The sequence below is a fragment of the Myxocyprinus asiaticus genome, chromosome 7 (assembly GCF_019703515.2).
Source record: "Myxocyprinus asiaticus isolate MX2 ecotype Aquarium Trade chromosome 7, UBuf_Myxa_2, whole genome shotgun sequence".
NCBI classification, from domain to species: Eukaryota; Metazoa; Chordata; class Actinopteri; order Cypriniformes; family Catostomidae; genus Myxocyprinus; species Myxocyprinus asiaticus.
In genome coordinates this window covers 31,199,460-31,227,272 of record NC_059350.1, presented here as the reverse complement: position 1 = coordinate 31,227,272, position 27,813 = coordinate 31,199,460, and the positions used below count along the sequence as shown (strand labels likewise).

General features: G+C 40.4%; 1 protein-coding gene across 1 annotated transcript in view; it reads right to left on the bottom strand.

The window, feature by feature from the left end:
• The window catches only part of sh3d19 (SH3 domain containing 19), a 60,010-nt gene that overhangs the window by 14,862 nt on the left and 17,335 nt on the right, over positions 1 to 27,813 (bottom strand). Inside the window, exons 4-15 of the mRNA XM_051702473.1 lie at positions 27,707 to 27,752; positions 26,861 to 26,996; positions 25,614 to 25,797; positions 24,491 to 25,519; positions 24,239 to 24,352; positions 21,509 to 21,597; positions 20,716 to 20,756; positions 20,363 to 20,603; positions 14,292 to 14,360; positions 13,991 to 14,134; positions 13,764 to 13,848; positions 12,773 to 12,903 (exon numbers count right to left, since the gene is read on the bottom strand). Coding sequence (XP_051558433.1) covers positions 12,773 to 12,903; positions 13,764 to 13,848; positions 13,991 to 14,134; positions 14,292 to 14,360; positions 20,363 to 20,603; positions 20,716 to 20,756; positions 21,509 to 21,597; positions 24,239 to 24,352; positions 24,491 to 25,519; positions 25,614 to 25,797; positions 26,861 to 26,996; positions 27,707 to 27,752 — 2,309 coding nt within the window. The remainder of the gene's footprint in view (positions 1 to 12,772; positions 12,904 to 13,763; positions 13,849 to 13,990; positions 14,135 to 14,291; positions 14,361 to 20,362; positions 20,604 to 20,715; positions 20,757 to 21,508; positions 21,598 to 24,238; positions 24,353 to 24,490; positions 25,520 to 25,613; positions 25,798 to 26,860; positions 26,997 to 27,706; positions 27,753 to 27,813) is intronic.

Below are 27,813 nucleotides of genomic sequence, written 5' to 3'. Positions count from 1 at the left end.
CACTGACCACAAAATCAAGGTTCTGCTATGGCAATCCCAGTTCCCTGACCTGAACACCATAGAAAACCTGTGGGGTGAACTGAAAAGGAAAGCCCACCAGAATGGACCTCGGAATTTGAAGGATGTGGAAAGATTCTGTGGAATGGTCTCAGATCCCTTGCCATGTGTTCTCCAACCTCATTAGGCATTATAGGAGAAGACTCAGAGCTGTTATCTTGGCAAAGGGAGGTTGCACAAAGTATTGAATAAAAGGGTGCCAATAATTGTGCCACACATATATTTGACAAAAATATTTGTTTTTTGTTATTAACAATTTCTATTGATTCCATTCATAAGACAAACAAACACAACATAAAATACAGAATCAGTTGTATACATTAAACCCCTCCCCCCAACCCCCCCCCCCCCCCCAACAGACACAAACACACACTACAGTGGTCACCAACAATTAAAACATAAAAAAACACTAAAAAATAAGTATACTTAAAAAACAACAAGAATGCACATACACATCAAACTAGAAATCCCTCTCAACTGCTCCTCTCCGAGAACCCTCCAAAAAAGCAAAATATCCACCCCACTTCCTATCAAACAAATCCCATTTTCCCAGCCTTCTAAAAATCACCTCCTCGAATGCTGCCACCCCGCCCATCTCCCCACACCACTCCCGAACGAGGGTGCCCCAGCCAACTTCCACCCCCTGAGGATTATTTGTCTGCCGATCATAACTCCGGCTAGGACCCAACTTTTAAAAAGACTATCCCCAATATTAATAACCGCCCCATCGCCTAAGATACAGAGTATGGGGCAAAATGCAAATTAAGTGCCCAATACATCACACATAAAGCTCTGAACCCTCAACCAAAATTCTTGGATCTTAACACATCACAAATCAGAAGACGGGTGTCCCCGTCTTCTGATTGCATCGCCAGCAGGTGGGTGTGTCTTTAAGACCAAGCCTATACAATCTAGAGGGAGTCCAATAGACTCAATGTAAATTGCATCAGACGCACCCTTGCATCTCTAGATGTAGACTTGACGTTTTTTAGAATCCTAGCCCATACTCCCTCCTCCAATACCAAGTTTAAATCTTTCTCCCATAATCTCTTAAGGAAAATTGAAGCTCCGTCACCCAGATTCTGAATTAACAGGGAGTAATACACTGATGCCTTATGACCTTTTCCAAAAGCAGTAATCACCACTTCCAAAGTATCTGCCGCTTTAGGGGGGTGTATGCTACTCCCAAAAATAGTACAGAGCAGGTGGCGCAGCTGTAAATGCCTATAGAACTGAGATCTGGGAATCCTAAAATGCTGAACCATATTTTCAAAGGATCTCAATACTCCACTCTCATATAGGTCACCGAGCGTATTAACCTCCCTCACAATCCACTCTGACCAGCAGAAAGGGGACTTATTAATACATAATTTTGGGTTCAGCCATATGCTCGAGGCAACATTTAAATAAATGTCTGAATTAAACATACTGGAGACTTTTGTCCATACCACCTGCAAATGCGAGATAACAGGGGAAAACTTAACTTCTCTGGTTAGTTTAATAGAAAGGTTTTGCAATGGCAAAATAGGGGCAAGAACATCCTGTTCTGGGAGGGGCTCTCTCAGGTGGAAGCGACCAATGCGCCAAATGTCTGAGACCGAATACATAATAATAAAACAAAATCTTGGGTAGGCGTAGCCCAGCTTTGTCAATCGGCCTATGTAACTTATTGAAATGTAATCTGGGATGCTTACCATTCCAAATGAAGGACTTCGCTATGCTATCAAATAGTTTGAAATAAGAGAGGGGGACATCTACAGGGAGAGATTGTAGCAGGTAGTTGAATTTTGGAATACAATTCATTTTAATAACATTAACCTTCCCAAATGAAATGAAGCCCACCTGCCCACATCGTTCAGAAACCTTTTTATTAAGGGGTCAAAATTAACTCCAACCAAATCACAAAAATTTGCTGGGAATAAAATGCCCAAAAATGCCCTGTTTGAAAAGCCGTCACTGGGCAGTATGCTGTCAGAGCCAAAGCTTCGGATTTAGACCAATTGTCTCTGTATCCTAAGAACATAGAAAAGGAATTAATAATTCTGTGAAGGCAAGGCATAAATCTAGTGGGGTCGGAGACGAATAATAAAATATCATCTGCGTAGAGCAAAAGCTTATGCGCCACACCTCCCGCCACCACCCCTGGAAAATCATCTTCCTTTTTTATCGCAGCTGCTAATGGTTCCAGGGCAAGACAGAACAAATGGGGAAAGAGGGCAACCCTGCCGGGTGCCCCTATCCAGAGTAAAATAATCTGAAATTAATCCATTTGTTTGTACTGCCACTACCGGGTGTCTATTAAGTAACTTAATCCATCCAATAAAAGTATTCCCAAACCCGTACATTTCCAAAATCTTAAAAAGCTAATCCCATTCTACCATATCAAATGCCTTTTTGGCGTCAAGTGAAATGGCAGCGACAAGAGTCTGATCATTTGCCACTGACCACATGATATTGACGAAACGCCTAATGTTATCAGAAGAGCTACGACCTCGAATAAACCCAATATGAGAAATGTCATAACTTTACTTAATCGGTTAGCCAGAATTGTTGACAATATTTTTACGTCTAGCTGGATCAGGGAAATTGGATGGTAACTCTTACACTCGCTTGGATCTTTATCCTTTTTAAGAATCAGACTGATCCGGGCTTGTGTCATGGTTGGCAGAAGCTTTCCATTCTTTAATGATTCCATATAAACTTCTAACAAATGTTGAGTCAATTCTGTAGCATAAGATCTAAAAAAATTCAGCGGCAAAGCCGTCTGGCCCTGGAGACTTGCCTGTAGGCAAGGCCTTAATTACCTCGCCAAGCTCTTCCAAGGTTATCTCAGAATCAAGAAATTCTTTTTGCTCAGTCCTCAGTTTAGGGAGTTCTAAATGTTCCACAAAGTTTCTAATATCTTCATCAGTATACGTGGAACTACAGAGATCAAGATAGAATTCTTTAAAATAATAATTAATATCAATGGCCGAGGTAAATATTTTACCACCAGCAGATTTCACTGAGGGAATAGTAGAAAAAGACTCTCTCTGCTTTATATATCTAGCCAAAATCTTCCCTGCTTTGTCCCCTGACTCAAAGTATGACTGTCTTGCCCTGAATAGCCAAAACTCCACCTTCCATGACAAAATAGTATTATATCTGTATTTCAATCGGGTCAATTCTCTGAGGCCATCAGACAACATTCGGCGCTTCAGCTCTGCCTCGGCTCTTTTCATATTCCCTTCCAACTCCACAAGTTCTCGTGCTTTGAATTTTTTGGTGAATGAGGCATACTGTATTATCTGACCCCTAAGAACTGCCTTAAGTGCCTCCCAAGCCACGCCCACAGAGGATACTGAGGACCAGTTGGTCTCCATATAAACACTGATTTCAGATTTAATTTGTTGGAATTCAGGATTGTGCAAAAGGGATACATTAAAGTGCCAATTATATGATTTCTTTTTCTCCATATGTGGCAACATCTCTAAACTCACCAGGGCATGATCTGAGACTAAGATGTTTCCAACTGAGCAATCAACAACAGATGAAATGAAGGACTTAGTTATAAAAACATTTTATTCTAGAATAAATCTTATGGACTGATGAAAAAATGTATAGTCCCTACCAGATGGGTTCAAAAGTCTCCAAATATCTATAAGACCAAGATTTTTACACATCTTGTGAAGCGTCAATGTTGCTCTAGGGGGCTAACACAGTTTTGCTTCACTATGATCAAAGATTGAGTCCATCAATAGATTAAAGTCTCCTTCCAACATTATATCATGAGGGGTGCCAGCAGCTTGCAACATCCCTTCAAGATCTATAAAAAAGGGGAGTCACATGATGCCACGCGAAGGGCAGACGTGTGAGAGACAGCTCTGCACACTTTGCTAATTTTTTACATTATTTTCATGAAATAATCAGGTGAAATTTGATACACCCAGTTACACATTTGCTGTTTGAGGTAAACATGGCAAAGAAGTCAAAATCCTCGGGCTCTGGAGACATTAAAAGACACTTACGGGTTCAAGATGAAAGCCCAGATAGGCCTGTGGACCGGGGACTGGATAAGGAATCCAGCGTCAACTGTCCAACATGTCGGTGATGTTGACAAAGGTACTTGCGGACTTGGAGGATCTCGCTGTAATACGTTGATCGATTACGGCGATGGAGAAAAAATTCTCTGAGTTAGTCACAAGAGTGACAGATGTTGAAAGATGAATCGATTACTTGGAGTCATCAGAGAGGGAATTAGCCGCTAATCTGCCCATGACCAAAGTTGATTTGGAACATGTTCTTGAAAAGCTTGAAGATCTTGAGAATAGAAGCCGCAGGAATAACATTCAAATTGTTGGAATTCCTGAGCATGAGGAGGGCAGAGATATGGTGAAATTCCTAGACGAGCTTTTCCGAGTCTGCTCGACATAACAGGCCATAAACTGGAAATCGAGCGAGCTCACAGATCTGCTGAGGGAGAAAGGCCCCGATCGATTCTGGCCAAATTTTTAAGATCATCTGATAAAGATCACTTTTACAATGAAGTTCCCGGGCAGATTGAGAATAGACACTACGGATGACCGCAAAATATCTACATGCCCACACAAAGGATGTCTTTTATAAAGTTGGTGGACTGCGTAAATCATGGGATATACTTTTATGCGGCCTCCGAGTGAATTGACTCTTGACCATCCGAGGAACCGGGATTTGTGTTTCGTTTCCTTTTCTGCTGGTTCCGCCTAGCGGTTGGAGCTTGTTTTGTTAAATAACACTTCTTTGGGACAGTTATGATGAATCTGTCAGTTCCTTGTGCTTATGCCTCCTGTTGGCTGGAGTATGATTTGTGGAGTATTTTCGTGGGACATTGGAATGATTATGTCATCTGCTGCACTCATCAGCTGGCTCACTGAAGATTCGTTTGTCTGTCCAAGGAAAATGAACGTCTTTATATCGGCTGGAATTTGTTTTGTGAAGGAACACACCTTCGCATACAGTTCTGTGAATGAGTCTACACGTTCTTTGTGTTTATTCTGCCTATTTGCTGGGGTTTGTTTTACAAAATATTTGATGTTATGTAATTTTGCCTTACAAATTTGTGAGGCAAAATTGAGCAATCCGATGGCAATCCGTTGTCACGGGGGCTCTCGTAGGTGTACATAGACTCTTTGAGTTTAAAGGGATTGAAGCCGGTTGGTGCTTTCGTGCGCGGGGTTAATGCGCACGTTTTTCTTTTTTCTGTTTGTTTTGTTCGGGGGGAAGTTCGGGGTTTTATTGTTGCATTAATGTTGAAATGTGGTCTTCATAATTTTATTTTTGGCACATAATTTATTTTTCTATTATATCAAAATGTCAAATGTTAATATGAGTGTACTATCTCTCTCCAGGAAGGTTATTTCTTTTCTTAAGCGTAAGAAATATGATATAGTGTTTCTTCAAGAAATGCATCTTTCTCCGCAGGAAGCTGAAAAATTTGGGAAGATATGGGGTGGACATGTTTTCTTTAGTGTTGGCTCAAGTAAGAGCAAAGGAGTCATTATATTGGTAAATAAACATTTACAATTCAAATGTCTCAAACAGTTTAATTAAAAATTAGGAAGAGTCATAATTGTTTTAGCAGAAATTCAGGGGCAAAGTCTGATTTTGGCTAATATTTACGCACCTAACGCTGATGATCAGGGCTTTTTTATAGATCTTGAAGGGATGTTGCAAGCCGCTGGCACCCCTCATGATATAATTTTGGGAGGAGACTTTAATCTTTTGATGGACGCAGTCCTTGATTATAGTGAAGCAAAAGTGTGTAAGCCCCCTAGAGCAACATTGATGCTTCACAGGATGTGTAAAAATCTTGGTCTTACAGATATTTGGAGACTTTTGAACCCATCTGGTAGAGACTATACATTTTTTTCATCAGTCCATAAGATTTATTCTAGAATAGATTTTTTTTTATATCCAAATCCTTCATTTCATCTGTTGTTGATTGCTCAATTGGAAACATTTTACATCTTGGATCACGCCCTGGTGAGTTTAGAGGTGTTGCCACATATTGAGAAAAAGAAATCATATAGTTGGTGCCTTAATGTATCCCTTTTGCAAAATCCTGATTTCTAACAAATGTTAAAGATTGAAATCAGTGTTTATATGGAGACCAACTGGTCCTCGGTATCCACTGTGGGTGTGATTTGGGAGGTACTTAAGGCGGTTCTTAGGGGTCGGATCATACAGTATGCTTCATTCATCAAAAAATTCAAAGCACGAGAACTCGTGGAGTTGGAAGGGAATATTAAAAGTGCAGAGGCACAGCTGAAGCGCCATATGTCATCTGATGGCCTCAGAGAATTGACCTGATTGAAATATAGATATAATACTATTTTGTCGCAGAAAGTGGAGTTTTGGTTATTCAGGGCAAGACAGTCATACTTTGAGTCGGGGGACAAAGCAGGGAAGCTTTTGGCTAGATATATAAAGCAGAGAGAGTCTCTTTCTATCATTCCCTCAGTGAAATCTGCTGGTGGTGAAATTTTTACCTTGCCATTGATATTAATAATGCCTTTAAAGAGTTCTATCTTGATCTTTATAGTTCCACGTCTTCGTCTACTGATGAAGATATTAGAAACTTTGTGGAACCATTAGATTCTTCCTAAACTGAAGACTGAGCAAAAAAACCCTCTTGATTCTGAGATAACCTTGGAGGAGCTTGACGAGGTAATTAAGTCCCTACCTACTGGCAAGGCTCTGGGGCCAGATGGTTTTGCCGCAGAATTTTTTAGATCCTATGCTACAGAACTGGCTCCACTTTTGTTAGAAGTTTATACTGAATCATTAAAGAATGGAAAGCTTCCTCCAACCATGACACAAGCCCGGATCACTCGATCCAAGCGAGTTACCGTCCAATCTCCCTGATCCAACTAGATTTAAAAATGTTGTCAAAAATTTTGGCTAACCGATTAAGTAAGGTTATGACATCTCTTATACATATAGATTAGGTGGGGTTTATTCAGAGCCGCAGCTCTTCTGATAACATCAGGCGTCTCATCAATATCATGTGGTCAGTAGTGAATGATTAGTCTCCGGTCGCTGCTGTAAGGCTGGCACCAGAATGTCTACAACTAAAAGGCGCCATTTCCGGTAAAAGTCAAAGAACTCTGCGAGAATCAACGTCATAGAACTCTCTCACAAAAGCTGAAATCTACACCTGAATATCACCACGTGTAATAAAGTGCAAATCGCCTTTTGCTGAAATCTACACCTGAATATCACCACAGTGTGATAAATTGCAAATCACCTTGCTGCCCCCCTTCTCTCTCCCCTTCTCCCCTTCAACAGCTCTGGACCAACACAAAGACATAAGATTTATATGTAAAAAATATAACAAATAACATGAAAACAAAGAATGCAACTGTATGTGTTTGATATCATTTAAGAGGTCTCTGTGCGACTGGTATAGTGGTCTCTTTCCCATGTTGATAAAACTAATGGTAACAAAGTTATAAGGTCTTTGCCAAATATTGCATAATTCTGGAGGTGTCTCCCCCTCCTTGACCTACAATTGAAATTATCTCCTGTATGTTAACAAGGTTAAACTCCAGGAAGTCAAGAACCCATTCACCCCCAAATCCTCATTGTCCATAGGATAATACCATTTGGTACACAATGTTTATTCTGTCTAGATATTTAAGGAAAGTTGGCACGAAGCTCTGGGAATCTGTATGCAGATCTCCCATGCTGTACCGCTGCATGTAGTTTTGTCAGGTATGTTTCTTTGACTTGTCTTTTATTTTTAGTAATGCTTGTTTATTCTGATCATGTGAAATTGGCTTTGATTTGAATTTCTGCAACAATGTTTTATATCCTACCTGACAAATAAATTGTTATTATTTGATTTATTCTGAATTCCTCTGAAATCATTACTGGAGCTTTAATATAGGAGGAAGCCATTTAAAGACTCTCAGTTTGAATTTAAACCACTCAGGACAACCAGGTAGGACAACCACCTAAGACAACCAGGTAGGACAACCACCTAGGACAGCCGGGTAGGATTTGAATTTCAATAGACCAGGGTAGACCATACTGGAGCTTTAATATAGGAGAAACCACTGAGGACAACAGGGTAGGAGAAAGCCATTTAAAGACTCTCAGTCACTGCTCACCGCCCGTCTTAGCAAGTTGTATGTACGTGACTAAGCGGCAATATCATCTGGTTATGAGAAAAGCCAAACCAGACGATACTAGTTAACCCTACAACCGCTGACTAAGAACGGAACTGGCTATCCATTTTCGGGAGGTTTACGTAATTTAATAACGGCCGGCATAAGTCTCCAAAGATCAAAAGGACAATGAATAGAAGAGGATTTAGAGTAATCAATAACCTAAAAATGTTAAATTAAAAGAATGATCAGAAATTAATTTGAGTTTAAATATAAATTAGAGGTCAACTTAAAATTGGAGTCGGATTAATATAAAATTGGAGTCAGATAAAATGAATAACGGAATTAAATGTATGAATTAACAATAATTGATTTACTTCAGCGCTCAGAAAATACAGAACAATGCAGAGACCTTCAAGGGCAATTTATTGAAGTTCCACTCCGGAACGGATATGAAAATTGTCCAGTTATTCTCTTTTTTTACACTGCCGTCTCACTAGACGCCGAAAAGGCATTTGATATGGTAGAATGGGATTATCTTTTTAAGATTTTGGAAATGTATGGGTTCGGGAGTACATTTATTGGTTGGATTAAGTTACTTTATAGACACCCTATAGCAGTGGTACAAACAGATGGATTAATTTCAGATTATTTTACTCTGGATAGGGGCACTCGGCAGGTTGCCCTCTTTCCCCATTATTGTTCTGTCTTGCCCTGGAACCATTAGCAGCCGCGATAAGAAAGGATTTTCCAGGGGTGGTTGAGGGAGGTGTGGCGCATAAGCTTCTTCTTTACGCAGATGATATTTTATTATTTGTCTCTGAACCTACTAGATCTATGCCTTGCCTCCATAGAATTATTAATTCCTTTTCCAAGTTCTCAGGATACAAAATCAGTTGGTCTAAATCCGAAGTTTTGGCTCTGACAGCATATTGTCCAGTAACGGCTTTCCAGCCAGGCACCTTCCAGTGGCCCAAACAGGGCAATAAGTATTTGGGGATTTTATTCCCAGCAAATTTGTCTGATTTAGTTAGTGTTAATTTTGACCCTTTAATAAAAAGGTTTTCGAGCGATGTGGGCAGGTGGGCTTCATTACATTTATCAATGATTGGGAAGGTTAATGTTATTAAAATGAATTGTATTCCAAAATTTAACTACCTGCTACAATCTCTCCCTGTAGATGTCCCCCTCTCTTATTTCAAGCAATTTGATAGCATAGCGAAAACCTTCATTTGGAATGGTAAATGTCCCAGATTGCATTTTAATTAGTTACATAGGCCGATAGACAAAGGTGGGCTAGGCCTACCCAAGATTTTGTTTTATTACTATGCGTTCAGCCTCAGACATTTGGCTCATTGGTCACTTCCACCTGAGAGAGCCCTTCCCTGGTTTGTTATTGAACAGGCAGTTCTTGCCCCTATTTCGCCATTACAAAGCATCTCTATTAAACTAATCGGAAAAGTTAAGTTACACCCCGTTATTTTGCATTTACACTCGGTATGGACTAAAGTGTCCAGATTGTTTAAATTGGACACTTATTTAAATGTTGCCTCGAGCATATGGCAGAACCCAAGATTGTGTATTGGCAAGTCCCCTTTCTGCTGGCCAGAGTGGATTATGAGGAGGGTTGCTACACTCAGTGACCTATATGAAAGTGGAGTGTTGAGATCGTTTGAAAACTTGGTCCAACATTTTGGGATCCCCAGACCTTAGTTTTATAGGTATTTACAACTGCACCACCTGCTTTGTACTATTTTTGGGAGTAGCACACAGCCCCCTAAGGAGGCAGATGCTTTGGGAGAAGTGATCAGTGTACTACTCCCTGTTAATTCAGAGTCTGGGGGACGGAGCCTTAACTTCTCTCAAGAGAGTATGGGAGAAAGATTTCAACTTGGCATTGGAGGAAGGAGTGTGGGCTAAGATTCTTAAAAATGTTAAGTCTGCATCTAGAGATGCAAGGGTGCGTCTTATACAATTAAAAATTTTGTATAGATTTTATTGGACCCCCTCTAGACTGTATAGGCTTGGTCTTAAAGACACACCCACCTACTGGAGATGCCAATCGGAGGATGGAGACATGGCCCATGTTTTTTGGTGGTGTGTCGAGATCCAGAAATTCTGGTTGAAGGTTCAGAATTTTGTGTGCGACGTGGTGGGCACTCGGGTTTTGTTTTGCCCCAGACTTTGTCTTTTGGGCGATGGGGCGGTCATCGATATGGGGGATGGCCATATAGAGAACTGGGTTCTGACCTATGTGATGATCACCAGGCAGATTATTTTGAGGGGTTGGAGGTCAGCTGGTGCGCCCCCATATCTGGAGTGGTGCATGGAGGTGGGGAGGGTGGCAGCTTATGAGGAGGTGTCATCGGGAAGACGGGGTGGCTTGGATATGTTTATACGGAAATGGGGCAGGTATTTGGAGTTTTTGGAGGGCTCTCGGGTGGGGTGTGGGGTTTAAATGTTGATTATATATATATATATATATATATCTATATATACATACATGTTTTGCATTTCATTGTTATTGTATGATTTAAAAAAAATGTTAATTACAAAAAAAGATCTATAAAAAAGCCCTGATCATCAGCGTTAGGTGCGAAAATATTAGCCAAAATCAACCTTTGCCCCTGAATTTCTGCTAAAACAATATGGACTCTTCCTAATTTATCTTTAATCTGTTTGAGACATTTGAATTGTAGATGCTTACTTATCAGTGTAATGACTCCCCCTGCTCTTACTTGAGCCAGCACTAAAGAAAACATGTCCACCCCATATCTTCCCAAATCTTTCAGCTTCCTGTGGGGAAAGATGCATTTCTTGAAGAAACACTATATCATATTTCTTACGTTTAAGAAAAGAAATAACCTTCCTTCTTTTTATGGGGTGCCCCAACCCATTCACATTCCACGTGGAGAGAGACAATCCACTCATATTAACATTTGACATTAGAAAAAATAGATTGTGTGTCAAAAATAAAAGTATAAAGACCAGATTCCAACATTAGTGCAACAATCAAACCCCAAACTTGCCCCGAACAAACAAACAGAAAAAAGAAAAACGTGTGCATTAATCCCACACACGACAGCGCCAACCGCCGTCCATCCCTCTAAACTCAAACAGTCCATGTACGCCTACGAAAGCCCCCGCGACAACTTTGCCGTCGGATTGCTGAAGTCTGGTGTTTCTATACACGTTTTGTGAGACAGAATTACACAACAGAAGATAATCTATAAAACAAACTCCAGCCAATAGGCAGAATAAACACACAGAACATGTAGATTCATCCACATAACTGTCCCGAAGGTGTGTTCCTCCACCAAACAGGCTCCAACCGCTAGCAGAACCAGCAAAAAAAAAAAAAAAAAGCCGTTCAGTTTCCTCAGCCAGTCAAACGAATGTTCAGTGAGCCGGCCCACTCGGCTGCTACATGAGTGCAACAAATGACCCAGTCACTCCAATGTCCTGCAAAAAATACTCCACAAAACAAACTCCAAACTATAGGAGGAATAAGCACAGAGAACGTGCAGATTCATCCACAACACTGTCCAGAAGGAGTGTTATTCCACAAAACAAACTCCAGCTGCTAGGCAGAACCAGCACAAAAGAAACAAAAAAGGCGCTCAGTTCCTCCGACAGTCAAGTGACTGTTCAGTGTGTCAGGTTCACTTGGCTGCAATGTGAGAACCACAAAATAACTTACTCACTCCATTGACTTTATGAAGGGCAATACTTGCAGTGGGCATGTGAATGTTTTACGGCCATCCTTAGCATCTATTCTCAATTTGGCCAGGAACATCAGTGCAAAAGCGATCTTCCATTGATGTAAGAGTTTCTTGCATTCCTTGAAATGATCACGTTTCTCTCTTGTCGAATTCGCAAATTCTGGGAACAAGAAAATGCTGCGGTTCTTCCAAGAAAGCCTCCCTTTACTCCTCGCCTCGCATAACACGAGATCTTTATCAGATGATCTCAGAAATTTGGCCAGAATTGATTGGGGCCTGTCTCCCTCAGTGGATCGCCAGAACTTTGTGAGCTTGCTCAATTTCCAGCTTATGCCGTTATGTCGAGCAGACTCGGAAAGAGCCCGTCCAGGAATTCCACCATATTCTGACCCTCTGCTCCTTCAGGAATTCCAGCAATTTGGACCTTATTCCACAGGTTACGATTCTCCAAGTCTTCCAACTTTTATAAGGCAAAGAAATGTGTGATGCAAAGGTTTCCTTCAGGATCAAAGCACATGCTTATGTTATCCTAGAAAGTGAGAAGCCTTGTTTTTTCAGGCAACAGGAAGGGGTGTAATTCAGAAAATTTACTGTGATAAACCCTTTGGTCTTTGATTTCATGAAATAATGATCTGAATGAAATTAACTGGTTATTAACCGGTTACCAGCATTTAAAAACAATGTTTTCACTCCAGAAAGGGACTTTTTTCCCTTTTTGGTTGCACTCTGCAAAAAATTTATTTCGTTTTACGTTTTCGTTTCTTAAGCCGTTTTAGCAAATGCTTTTGATGTTGATATTAAACAGGTTTATGGACATGTAATTCGTCAACCACACATAATCATAGTTTTCAGAGCCATAAAGCTTACCAATGATTTAACATAGTTAATGGGGAAGAATCCAGTGATGTTTCTGCAGGTTCCCATGTACCAGTCACTGTCCAGCTGTTCTACATTAGACACCACATCACCAGCCTTTAAAGCTAGCTCTCCTGGGCCGTCTATGACACACACAAATATACAGACAAATGGTCAGGGCCAAAAATCAAAATTTGGGGAACAAAATCACTATGGATTTACATGTTTTGTGACAGGTGCAGTTTCATCAAGAGACTGACTCATCACTGTTTGTCACAAATATTCAAGGGAAAAACTGTTTAATTTGGGACCTTACATACAGTGTATTTATTACAGTGTTATTACAGGAGCAGCTAGACCACTGCATCTGAGTGTTATTCACTTGAACAGATACGCCTGCTGCATTAACAGCTTGAACACTCTGGGGAAAAGGTTTCACAGAAAAATATGAAATAGACCTGGACTATAATATATGTACACTTACTGAGCACTTTATTAGTAACACTATGGTCCTAATAAAGTGCCCGACGTGGTCTTCTGCTGTTGTAGCCCATCCGCCTCAAGGTTCGACGTGTTGTGCATTTTGAGATGCTATTTTGCTCACTACAATTGTACAGAGTGGTTATCTGAGTTACAGTAGCCTTTCTGTCAGCTCGAACCAGCCTGGCCATTCTCCGTTGACCTCTCTCATCAACAAGGCATTTCCATCCGCAGAACTGCCGCTCACTGGATGTTTTTTGTTTTTGGCACCATTCTGAGTAAACTCTAGGGGCTGTTATGCGTGAAAATTCCAGGAGATCAGCAGTTACATAAATATTCAAACCAGCCCGTCTGGCACCAACAATCATGCCACAGTCGAAATCACTGAGATCACAATTCTTGGTTGATGTGAAAATTAACTGAAGCTCCTGACCCGTATCTGCCTGATTTTATGCATTTAACTGCTGCCACACGATTGGCTGATTACATAATCGCATGTCTATGTATGTAATTGTCTATTTACCTGGGATGAAGTCATACAGGGCTTGCACTTGTAGAGAGCTGGTATTTTCCATCATTCCACTAAAAGTCTGAGATGGACTGTTCTTCTGTAGAAACACATTGATACCTACAGTAAATAATCTGACTAATCATGTTTGATGGATACTTACTTGTTAATATAATTACATTACTATGTTATTATTTTTGCAAGTATTACATTATTATTGACTGAATATCAGTATTAATTACCTGTGGTACTGGATTGCTAGGCAAGTTTGTTAAGGGTGTGATAATCTTCATATGTGTTTTCTGCACTGTGCCCTTAGCATTTCCTACTTGGCAGTTGAAGGTTTTGCTGTCTATTTGTTCAAGTAAGACGAGGACTTCATTTTTCTATAGGGAGGACAGGATAAAATTACTTGTGGTAAAGTGAAAAATGACACAAAAAACAAAAAAACAACAACAACACTAACTCAGTAACTTGAGAAGATGGACCTATGGGGCTATATGTTAATTTATTTTCGAAAGGTGAATGCTCTATTGACTTCACCTGAAAGGAGAGCTCCTCTGTGTTAGTGCCATTGTAGTCATAGTCAGCAATGCCATGAGGAATCTCAAGCTATGTAAACAAAGAGAACAGAGAAGAATTGCAAGAATTGTTTAGTTCAACTGTAAAACACCATCAAATCAGACAATTAAAAGGTTAGTTCACCCTCATCATTTACTCCTCATGCCATCTAAGATGTGTATGACTTTCTTTCTTCTACAGAACACAAACAAAGATTTTTAGAAGAATATCTCAGCTCTTTAGGTCCATACAATGTAAGTGAATGGTGATCAGGCCTTTGAAGCTCCAAAAATAGATAAAGTCAGCATAAAATTAATCCATATGAGAAACATGGAACATACCAAAATAAAACTTATTTTTCACTATACATCTTGACAGCAGTCACTTTGGCGATCATGATTTCAAGCTCGATTACACTTCCTTCAGCAGCATCTAGTAATCGAGCTTGAAATCATGATCATGCCTAGAGAACACATGTGAGATGTACAGTGAAAAATTAGTTATATGGGTGGTTTTGGGGTGTTGTCTGTTACTATAGACTGTACTTTACTGTTACTGTAAACTGCATAATCTGCATATAGAGAGCTGCGGAACCTCAACTCTGTACATTACGTAAATGGGTCATTCCTACAATTCGTGACATTCCAGCTTTGAAACTTTTGTTCTTCATGTTTCATCATTACAGGGACAAATTAAAGATTGTATTAGTCATACTGGTTAAGCTAAATGACAAAAAAATTCAGATGTCCATCCAGTTAAATGGGCAGCATCAGGGTGGACATTCAGTGGATAAATGAACCACAATATGGTCTGTGATTGTTATCTAGGAAGCATATTTGTAAACTAATATTTATGATTTTATTTCTTTTAACATAAACACTGTATATTGAAATTTTTTAATTATATGAATTTCCCATATATCTTCCCATAAAAGGGTGGACATCTTATGCTTGACCACCTATGACCAACACCACAAAATAAAGGAAAACATAAATAAAACAACAGAGTTATAAACTTCAAATAACCAACTTTGCAGAATGGTTGATGTCCACCTCCAGTGTGTGTGATGTCATTTCCTAACATATATCTTCAATGAAAGGTCAATGTATCATGACATAACAGAGTGCACAATAAATCAAGGGATACACAAAAAACCTCCACTATCAGTGTTAAAATTTCATATTTACCACAGATGAATACATGTTAGTGAGAGAATGTAACATTAAACTCTTAACTGTATGTGGGGAAAAAAATAGAATCCAATGATTTAGCATTTATTTTTGTCAAAGATTTTTGACATGCAGTTTTTGGGACATGAGGAAGTGACACAGTGCGATAGAAAAGGATTTCACTTATTTCAAATTTAACTTTTAAGCCCAAAGAAGTCTTTATTCTTTTAAACAAACCTATCAAAATTGTAATGGGGTGAAATTAAACAATATAAATATACCACAAACACTTGTAATGGGAACTTAAATGACACAGAATTGTAGGAATGACCCATATTTACAGCCGTTCCTGTGCAAGACACTGCTTTACATTGAAAAACAGTGTGGACGGATGCAAAACGCACTCAGTGTGAATGTACCCTACTAAATTTAAAATGAAAAATGCTTTAATACAATGACCAGGAAGAAGACAGAAAGGGAGAGAAAAGGCTTAACATGAAAATGGTATAGTTCTCATTGGATTAGTGTTGTTTTGGCAGTAAATAGTGTTTATAATAAGGAAATGTAAGAAAATCATGTTAAGTGTTTTAACTAAACCTGTACTACTGTACTTTTATATTGAATTAATGCAGTAATGCAGTTTTTCTTACCTCTATCTCTCTCTCTCTTCCAGAACGAGTTCTGACATATGCAATAAAATGTAAAGCCATGTCATGAATAGATGAGTTAACTGGTGTTTTAAAATCCCAGTGGTGGGAAACAATTAACATGCACTCGAATGCTATATGATTTTGCGAAAATGTTCTTGCTTCTGACAGAAAACATGACAGAAGACATACACTGATTGTCACTGATCTTTCCCCCAGCCATTTCTATCAAGTTTAGCATCCGTGTAATGCAACAGCCGATATCTCACATAACTCATGCAAAAGGTTTGTGTGTGTGTGTTTCAGGTCCATTTCTCTCGATTTGTGAAACATTCTCAGAAGTTTGGGTGTGTGATGCTAAAATACAGGACAAACAGTATTACATATGGATTTCATATGGAATGCAATTTTTTCCCTTAAAGATGGAGTATATAATTTATCCCAGAAGCATTTTTTGTTATACTGATTGAAAGTCTCTTTGCATCTTGGCAGCAATCAATAAATCAAGTGCTCTGAAACTAAAATAAATAAATAAAATAAAATCCATTATCTGTGGCAGTCACAGGCAGGTAGGCCATCCAATCATTGCATTCGGCCCGAATGCAATGATTGGATGGCCTACCTGCCTGTATAACTATGTACCTGCCTACCTCCACACACTCTGCCCGTGCACTCAATGCTGTGAGTTGAGTGCGGGACTATCTGACTGTTTGAACAACTGCAGGCAAGGGGCGTATTCAGAAAGCTGTTTTAAAAACAAAGTTTATTTTTGCAATTTCGTTCGGTGGCGCAGAAATTACATACTCCAGTTTTAATTACGGGACCATTCCTTATTTTATAGGACGTTTGGCATTTTCATTATTTAATTTGACCTGATACTGCTTTAGCGTGAGGGTGACTCTCTCTCTCTCTCTCTCTCTCTCTCTCTCTCTCTCTCTCTCTCTCTCTCTTCATTAACTGTCATAAATTCCCTCAGTCGATGATGGTGGGGACAACGGTTGTCAGGGGCGGGGAATGGCAGAATTCAAGTGATAATGCACCAACTACAACAAAAATCTCAAGTTTCACAAAACAGCATCCAATACAGTTACAGGGAAACTAACACACAGTAGAATATGGACTTCAGAAGCAGCAAAACAAGTGAGTATACCAAGGGTATACTCAAATATTGATCCTTGTTATACGCAAACAGCCCTGGGAAAAAAGTAAGCATATGGTGTATCCATGCGTATGGCCCCAACTACACCACTGGTTCCATGCGAAACCAAAGCAGAATCAACCATTACGTGTCGCCAAGAAATGCACAAACTGACAGCCTGTCTGAAATGCCGCAAACACAGACAAAGGTAATGAAACAAACAGTAAAGCATCCCAGTGCTGTTATATTGTTCTGCTTTTATGCTAAATATCAGTACTCTTGGAACTTTGCTTATCCAATCAGATTAAAAAAACAGAACTAACTTGATACAAAATGATTGATGGAGTAACAGGGATAGATTTAGGAGGAATAACCTGTGGGGTTCTCAGTGCACTGAGCGGACAGAGTGAAAGACCTCTTAAAGACATTCTATCAAGTCTTTCTGCTCTACTGATCTGGAATTCCTCATGATTCTGTGTCGACCATTCTGGCTACCGAGGGAATTCATAGCAGTTATTATCAAAGCTGTGTACATCCCCCCACAAGCCAACACAGACCGGGCACTCAAGGAACTATATGGGAGTATAAGCAAGCAGGAAACCACGCACCCTGACGCCATGTTCATTATGACCGGGGACTTTAACAAAGCCAACTTCAGGTCAATCACACCAAAATGCTTCCAACACATCAGATGCAACACACGAGGGGACTGGGTTTTGGACCATTGCTATTCTCACTTCCGGGATGGCTACAAATCCCTCCTCCGCCCACCATTTGGCAAATCGGACCACTGCGCTGTGAACACCACTGCCTCTCTCCCGGATGAGCTTAATAATTGTTATGCTCGTTTCGAGGGAAATAACACCACCCTCGCGGAGACAACTCTCACGGCTGAAGCTACAAAGGTTAGTTCACTCTCTGTCTCTGTAGCGGACTGTGGAGGTGAGGGGATGGTCGAGTGCCCGTCTGGGGAGAGAGAAAGCGGTAAGGACATCCACCTGAGATGAATTGTGACTAATTACCATCTCTATGTTCAAAGTGAGAGTAGGGGGAGATAAAAAAGATGGCCAGTTCATAGAGAGAGGAGAGAGACAGGCAGACCAGAGTCTTCGTGTCTGTTCCCTGAGGGAGAATCTTGTGTTGTGTGAAGCAGAAAAGCGAACTGTTTGAGTGACACAGAAAAGCAGACTGTTTATTTGAGTGACTCTGAAAAGCCATCTTATGTTTTGAGTGAAGCTATGCTGGTTATTTGTGAATAAAACGGACTCACATGAACTGTGGAAACTGGTTCCCGCTTCCTCCTTTATCTGCCCAACCTGAACCTTTGTTACACGGAACGTAACACGATCCTTCTGATGGGTGAATATCCGTAAAGCCATGGGTCCAGGCGGCATTCCGGGCTGCGTCATCAGAGCGTGCGTGAACTAACTGACATTTTCAACCTTTCCCTCTTCTTGTCTGTGGTCCCCACATGCTTTAAAATGTCCACCATTGTGCCTGTACCGAAGCAATCCAAAATCACTTGCTTAAATGACTGGTGTCCTGTTGCTCTGACCCCCATCATCAGCAAATGTTTTGAGAGACTAGTCAAAGATTACATCTGCTCTGTGCTGCCTGCCTCACTGGACCCACTGCAATTTGCTCACCACAGCAACCACTTCACTGATGATGCAATTGAATTTACACTACACACTGCTCTCTCCCACCTGGAAAAAAAGAATGCATATGTGAGAATGCTGTTTTTAGACTACAGCTCAGCATTCAACACCATAGTGCCCTCCAAGCTTGATGTGAAACTCCGGGCTCTGGGCTTAAACAGCTTGCTGTGCAGCTGGATCCTGGACTTCCTGTTGGGCAGACGTCAGGTGGTCAGAATCGGCAGCAACATCTCTTCACCACTGACTCTCAACACTGGAGCGCCGCAGGGCTGTGTTCTCAGCCCACTCCTGTACTCCCTCTACACACATGACTGCGTGGCAACACACAGCTCCAATGCCATCATCAAGTTTTCTGATGATCCGACGGTGGTAGGTCTGAGCACTGACAATGATGAAACAGCCTACAGAGAGGAGGTGCACATTCTGACATGACAACCTCTCCCTCAACGTCAGCAAGACCAAGGAGCTTGTGGTGGACTTGAGGAGAAAAGACAGAGAACACAGCCCCATCACCATCAATTGAGCACTGAGCTTCAAGTTCCTGGGTGTCCACATCACTGAGGAACTCACATGGTCCATCCACACAGAGGCCATTGTGAAGAAAGCTCACCAGCACCTCTTCTTCCTGAGACAGCTGAGGAAGTTTGGAATGAACCACCACATCCTCATACTGTTCTACACCAGCACTGTAGAGAGCATTCTGCCCTCAACCGCAAAGCCTTGCAGAGGGTGGTGCGAACAGCCAGACACATCATCGGAGGTGAGCTTCCCTCCCTCCAGGACATCTACACCAGGCGGTGTGTGAGAAAAGCTCAGAGAATCATCAGAGACTCCAGCCACCCTAGCCATGGGCTGCTCTCACTGCTACCATCAGGCAGACGGTATCGCAGCATCAGGGCCTGCACCAGCCAACTTCATGACAGCTTCTTCCCCCAAGCTATCAGACTTTTGAACTCTTGATCGCTCACGATGCATATATCAGCTCTGCACTTTATTAGTCTCAGACTGGACTCTCACATTTTATACTTTCTCTTAATAACACACTGACAACTGACTATCAACCAACAGCCTGAATGTCAGCACAACTCTTGCATATTTATTCCCAACTGATTACATGGGGTACCTTATTTTGTGTATACTGTATACTGTATATTGTATATTATTAGGTGTATATTGTATATTGTGTTGTGTAAACAAGATGTGCAAATTGTTTTATGTTGCAAATTAGATGTTTATTGTAGATTGTCATGACTGCTATGTTGCTTGGAACTGCACCCAAGACTTTCACCCACTGTTGCACTTGTGTATATGGTTGAGTGACAATAAAGGGATTTGATTTGATTTGATTTGATTTTGATTTTGAAAAAAAATCCAAAGTTTGGAATCAGAAAGTACAAAAAAGATTAGATGTCCATGCAAGTAAAATGAAATAACATCTCACTGTGTATTTGTTGTAAAGACGATGTCCAGGGTTAGGTCTCGGTGGTAGGGCAGGTCCTTTTTTCGAAGCTCTACGGCTTTGTTGCTGCCACTGAGATTGTTGTGGTTTTGTTGATACCTCTTGTGGAGCTCCTTGAGCAGAGGGGCGGTGCTGAGAGCCATATTTCTGTGGAGGAGGGGGTCTTCCTGGGCCTGTTTTGGCTGGTGGTGGGCGAGGAGGCAGGACCTTTCCTCCACTGGGCCTAAACGAATAACAGAATTTAATGGGCAGCACCAGAGGTGTTTCAAAATATAACTGAGTAATCGAGACTGGAATAGCTGTGAAAAAAAAAAAAAAAAACTGGATTCATTTACCGTGGTGGAAGAGACATATCAGATGAAAGCCTGAAGGAGTCCTGTAAAAGAAACAGCAACATTTTCAGACTTACTGTTCTCAAAATTCAAGGGTAACCTGTGTTTTCTCAAATTACAAAATTGTAAATGTAACATTTGTATACTGTAATTTGTACATAACATAATAATACATATAAAGAATAAATCATAGAATACAGTAAATTAATATGGTGCATGGTTTCTCAATAGTTTCAGTGTCACATCGCATGTGACCATCCATCCATTTTCTATAGCCGCTTGTCCTATGTAGGGTCCATCTCAGGGCTAAGACACACAGACAAACACATTCACACTCTCACTTACACCTATGGGCAATTTAGAATCTCCAATTCACTTGACCTGCAAGTCTTTGGACAGTGGGGGAAACCGGAGTACCTGGAGAAAACTTCTTACTGTGAGGAGACAGTGCGACCCACTAAGCCACCGTGCTGCCCCCATATGTGACCACACAATCAAATTTGGAACAACTAACAAGGTAGACTGTTTTTTTAATTTTTTTAATTTTAATCATATTTTCACATATATTTAATTGTTCATATGGGTTATTCTTAAAAAGTGATTATGTCATCGTCTCAAGCCAACGAATGACAGATTGAAAAACAAGATATTTTTTTTCCCCCTCTCTCTCTCTCTCACTCTCTCTCTCTCACTCGCTGACATATAAAGATATTGTGTTCAATATGTTTTAACCCACTTCTTTTTCTCTTGTAGCATAGCTGTTTCTGGGAAAAGTATAAGACGTATAAAGCCTTACTTTGTGAAAAGGTTTGGCAGGTGTAGGGGGGTCACCCACAGCTTTCTGCACAGGTAAAGGAGGAGGATCATCTGCCATCTCCTCAGAGTCTGAAAATCAGAGTTCCATTCATTGACAATGTCAACAATACAGCATATTTGTATGTGTTTTTTGTTGGTTTGTTTCCACAAGGTATTGTGAACATTTAAGGTTAATTACTCAGAATACTGACAATTCTTTTTAACTTTATTCATATTGAAATACCTGGAACATGTCTCCCACAGACATGAATGCACTTACAATAATACCTACAATAATACCTTTACAATTGAAGCCAAGCAGGTAAGCTGGCAGCACCTCAAATAATACTGTTTTGAAAGTATAACAATTACATGTGTTGGCATGAGACTGATGTGATAGAATCACTTACCAAGCCTGTCTGAGCAAAGTTCCATGCACTATTTCAACTCATGACCAGCTAAACTTAGTTACTCTCGCTTGATGACTACACAAGAATAACAGGAAGGCGAATTGTGTATCTGTACAAATCTGTATATATGGAGCAAACTCCACTAAGAGGAACTACATTGTAAATGGTACAGCAAAACTAGAAGTTAATCCATTTAGAAAAGATGTCCTACCTCAAAAGCACAATTAAAGAAAAATATTTACTGAAGAATCCATGTAACAAAAATACTGTACAAGCTTCACATTTCTGCTTTTAAACCCTCTGGCCAGCTTGCCTACAAGGCTTCCATTGTATAGTACATGCAATACTGAAAACAGGTTTACAAACTAGGGAACAGCATTATTTTCTATGGTAATCGACAGCATGCCACAGTTGCGGTCCAAACGATTAAATTGTATTTAATCCAGAAAAGTACTTTAACTCATTGTTATTGACATTATTTTTAATTTTTCCACTTTATGCCATATAATACTGTGGAGGCTAAATGAAATGACTATTTAGAACATCATAATGTTGAATGACCCATTTAAATAGTATTAGTCATATCTCTGACTATTTAGTTACTGTAAGTGTGGGGGCCTGGGTAGCTCAGTGAGTAAAGATGCTGACTACCACCCCTGGAGTCGCGAGTTCAAATCCAGGGTATGCTGAGTGACTCCAGACAGGTCTCCTAAGCAACCAAATTGGCCCGGTTGCTAGGGTGGATAGAGTCACATGGGTTAACCTTCGTTGTGGTCGCTATAATGTGGTTGGCTCTCGGTGGGGTGCATGGTGAGTTGTGCGTGGATGCCATGGAGAATAGCGTGAAGCCTCCACACGTGTCTCCACGGTAACGTGCTCAACAAGCCACGAGATAAGATTGACGTTCTCAAACGCTGAGGCAACTGAGATTTGTCCTCCGCCACCCAAATTAAGGCGAGTCACTTAGAGGGCATTGGGCATTACAAATTGGGGAGAAAAGGAAGAAAAAAAAATAGTTACTGTAAGTGTATATAGGAAACTACAGGTTACTAAACAAAGGTACTATTTGGGGAAAGGTAAAGTTGGTCGGCCAGTCCAAATAGTATTAGTCTTAACTCTGACTACTGATGACGTTACTCCAGTAAGTTTATGCAGATCTATTGGTGGCTAAACAAAATTACTACTTAATACAAAGGCAGGTGGGAGCAAGGTTTCCAGCCGGACTGCAAGGCACACCTCACTGACCACTGCCCGCATCATAACAGCGAATAAACTGCTATCAACTGCAATCCAATCGAACACCGAGTAACGCTTCTCTGACCACAGCTTGAATCACTTTTCTTAAAATGGAATACATAGACAATAAATTACTGTAAACTAAGCTACATGCACTTCCACAGTCAATTCAGGATGGACTTCAAAGACACTAAACCATTAATCTTACAGTTCAATGAATATCCTTTAGTTTCAAACCAAGAATCTACTCAGTTTACTCAATTAATAGTGACTTGTATTACATATGGGTAACTAATATTGCCATTATATTCATGCTGTAAAGCCAGAGGGGAACTGGCTCTCCCAACTAAGCCTGGTTTCTCCCAAGGTTTTTTCTCCATTAACTAACTTCTTATGGAGTTGGGTTCCTTGCCACAGTCGCCTTTGGCTTGCTCACTGTGGGCCTAAAGACAAACAATTTTAAGGCATGATTTTCAATTAAACTGCTCAATGAGAGCTTTAAGACATTACAGACATTTTAGCATAATGTTTTGTGAAGCTGCTTTGAAACGATTAATAAAAGCTATACAAATAAAAATATCTTGACTTGGAAAAAAAAAGACTAGTCGTACCTCTGACAATTGACCAAAACTGGCGAGTTTGTGATGTGACATCTGTGATGACGGCCAGCGTGAGACTTTAAGCGACACTGGGTCGCGAATGAACGAGTACAATCTTAAGTTTAGAATTAATTAGAACAATCAAGTATCTAAATCAAAATACATTCTCAGATCATGATAGTAATTGGAATCTAAACCTAAATTCAAGGTCTTGGGAATTGCAGTCAGAGTAAATTAATAATGGAGTCAGATTCAGTCTAAACTAAACCTTGTAGTTTAAGACATTTCACCCAGATGCCTCAGAAAAGACGAACGCGCAGAAACCTTCACCACTCTACTGAATTCCGTTGTTGGCCCAGTGGGGTTGCCCTTACACAATGAATGTGCTAATGTGTCAAAATCTGCATTAAAAGCACATAAGCTCTTATAAATAGCTCCTCACATATGAGAGCAGATAAAATTACTGTTGGTGACTGTCACACTCACATTTGTCAGTTTTACTGGGGACTCTGATGACTGTGGGTCTCCTAGTCACTCCCTGTGTGTTTGGTCCTGTATAGCTGAATCCCCCTTGACGGGCAGGTTTAGTGGAAGAGAAGTCTGTGTGAAGGATACATTAATATACATTACTCAATTTATAGTAATGATAGCCATATGGTTACTACATCCACAGGAATTATATGTTAAAAGGGTTCAGCACTGCATTGTATTGTAGTCTGGAAAAACATTGGCACTTACTGATAGCAGCATCCACATATTCATTGCTTGGCATAAACTGTGTGGATGTGGAGTTTGGAAGCAATGCAGTAGAGTTGTGATTGTTGAGGTTGAGCAGGTCTTTGCTGGGCTTGAGTGGAAGGGAGGGACCTTTGAATCCTGCTTCCTCATCCTGGGAACTTACATTCTTAACTTTGACCAATGAGGGTCTTGATGGAGGAGTGATGGCATTCCTTAAGGGGGACTGAATGTCAAACTCCTTCTTTGAGTTTATGGATGGTTTTCTGAAAAGCTGAGGTCTTGGAGCAGGAGTAGGGGGTATGTCAACCACTTCATATAAGTGGTTGTCAGTGGCTGGAAACTCTTCCTCTTTGGGTTTTTTGAAAGAGGGCCGAGTGGCAATGGAGGGTTTTGGTGCCAGCACTGGTGGTTTGGTGTAAGCTTTTCGAGGACGGGGAAAAGGCATGGGGGTTTCATCATTCTCTGTGCTAGATTGGCTTTCAAAGGCCTGGATTTTTGCACGGATGTTGCGGTCACTGTGTAGGGCGGTCATGTTCTCACTAGGGTTCTCTTCACCTTGGTCTGTCTGCTCTCCCTGAATGTCGACAGGGTTACTCAGATCACACTGAGGTTCTGAGCTGAAGACATCTAAGAGTTCCTTCAGATACTTTCCTGAATTGACATTTGAACTCCCCAGAGGGGTTACAGGAGAAAACTCCCAGCTGTGTTGTAGGGGTATTAGAGGTTGCACATTGGCCTTGTTGGTTGGGCTCTGTTTAGATTTGGTGCGAGGCCGAGGTACAGGGCATGGATTTGGGGCTAGATCAACAATGGCCACAGACAAGTCAGTTAATATGGTGTTTAGCTGATGTGGGTTAGGAGTTAATGACGAGCAGTTTTCCTCATCGATGTGGGAATCACTGCAAGTGGTAATTGTGTCCTCTTCACGACGGCAGAGTTTAGGGGATCTGGTTTCGGTTTCTTGTAAGATGGGTTTGGGTTTAGAAGGCAGTAATGGCCGAGGTGGTTTCTTTGGCTGCTTTATTGAGACTGCAAAAGACAGATAGCCAAACAATCACATATTCAGAGTTACAGTTCACGGTTTCACATTTGTGCACTCTAAAACTAGTCACTATGAACTAACCTTTGCATCTGTGCTGTTGGACAGGCTGCAGGTATGTGCTGGAATCTGGATGTGTGGCATTCTCCTCTAGTGAGTCAGTCTGGGTGGCAATAGTGGTTGTGTGAGAGCGTCGTGGAGGAGGTGTTGGTGTGCTAACCTGCTCCTGGGACTTCTCCTTGATCACCTGCTCATAGGATGGTGGGAGCTAAAGCACGAGAAATGGGAATCGCTCAAATTCAAGCCAAGCAAACACACGGGTTACACTGTACATCTGCTGAAAACATACAGGCCATGAGCACAGTGAATTGAAATGCCTCTAATATAACCACCTTTAAAAAAACATGTGCTTTAATACTGTTTGAATATTCCTTGTACATCGTGAGCACTATATCAGAGTTTCATACTCTCAGTGGCCACTTTATTTGGTACAACAGTTAGTCACCCATGTGTTAGTCTTTCTAGTGTGAAAAGAAAGTGTATATTGTTTAATGGGGTCATATCATACTTTTTTCCCCATGTTTTTCCCCCTGAGGTCCATTCAAGTTGGTAAAGTTATTGTGACAGTCCAAATAATGTTTTGACCATTTTCCACTCTATGCTTGACCCGATTATTAAATGAGTGTTGTGTTGCTGTGTAAATTCCCTATTTTCATGAAAAATGAGACAATGCTGCACTTTCACTTGCGAGCTGCGGCTTTCCTGTCAAGTCTAATATATTTTTTAACTCCCATTCTTCAATCACAGCCACTTTGCAAAGTTTACATTACATCGTGACATGTGCACAAAAGAATCTATGCTGAAATGTGCCTCTGACCCTGTTAAGGTTGTGATTCTTTTTGAAGTATCAGGCTCCCTCAATATTACCTTACTGTCAATGTACAGGACAAATAATACAAATAGGTGTCATTGACTTGTAAATGTGGGCGGTCATGCGTTCGAGTGTTGAAATGTATTCGTCTGTCTGACGTCGAAAAGATGCTGTGGAAGTAGAAAATAAGCCATTTTTTGCAGCTTAGTTTCAAAAAATTTTTTTATTTTCATTAAGGAGGAAGTTTTGAGTTCCAGTATGTTTAGTTTACAGTATGTTTTCGTTGCACAATGAACTCTTTTTTCTCAAAACATCAAGAAAATTTTGATTCCTCATGATATGACCCCTTAAAAAAGGGAAAGAGATGCTAAATACACAAAGACAATTCACACACCCATCTTGCTTTAATGTTTGTTAATGGCAAATGTTGAACTGGAAATAGTGCTATAAATCAATGTACCGGAGCAGAGGTCAGAATGCTCTCACTCCAGATTGGTTGTGTTGTGAATGTTGAGGAGGACAATTGTCCAGATGCCCCTGGAAACCAAGAAGTGGCAGTTAGGGGCTCTGCTGATAGGATGGTTATCTCTGGACACCTGACAACACAAACAGTATTCTTTAGTGTTCGTTAATACAAATGAATTTCACATACAATATTTCACGTGCATTTCAGTGCAAATATATAAAACCTTGTGGTTTTGTAGAAGCTTATCATAAGCCTCAATCTGGTCAGAATTTTACTCAGCTATTTTGTGGTCTTAAATAAGTCAGAAACTGTGCAGTAATGGAAATTAAAATGTTTTTGTTTTTTTCATCTTTAGGCATGAAAAGACTATTTATTATGTCCCTGCACAGAAATTTCTAACATCTGTGCTATGTATCTAGCACAAAAATGTATGAGCATGTGTGATTCATTAGGTGTTCCATAATGAGGTTTATGAAAATACTATTGATGATAAAATGAAACATTTATGTTTTACCTGTTTTTGTTAAAAACACACAAACAATTAATTATTAAAGTTAGTTATTGACAAATCGTGTAGTTTGTCAAAGTTGTGGCCTAGCAGTTGGCACATTGCACGTTGGCCCCAAAACATTGAACCATGGTGGTCACACAAGAGAGTTCGAACCTGACTTTGTAACATCACAACCCAGCACCCCCCCCCCCCCAAAAAAATGTCAACACAACTTTTTAAAGTGACGCACATGTGTGACACATCCCGATTATTTAAATAAGGATCACATCACATTACGTGACAAGAACACAAAAAATAACATTTAAAAAAACTTAGCTCAATGAGCTCACCTTCTTTCTCTGGAGCAGTCAGTTGGCGAGTAAGCTCTTGCAGATGCTGAAACGTGACATCAGCATTTTAGGACACATTTGAGCATTTAGAATGTTTAAAACATGAC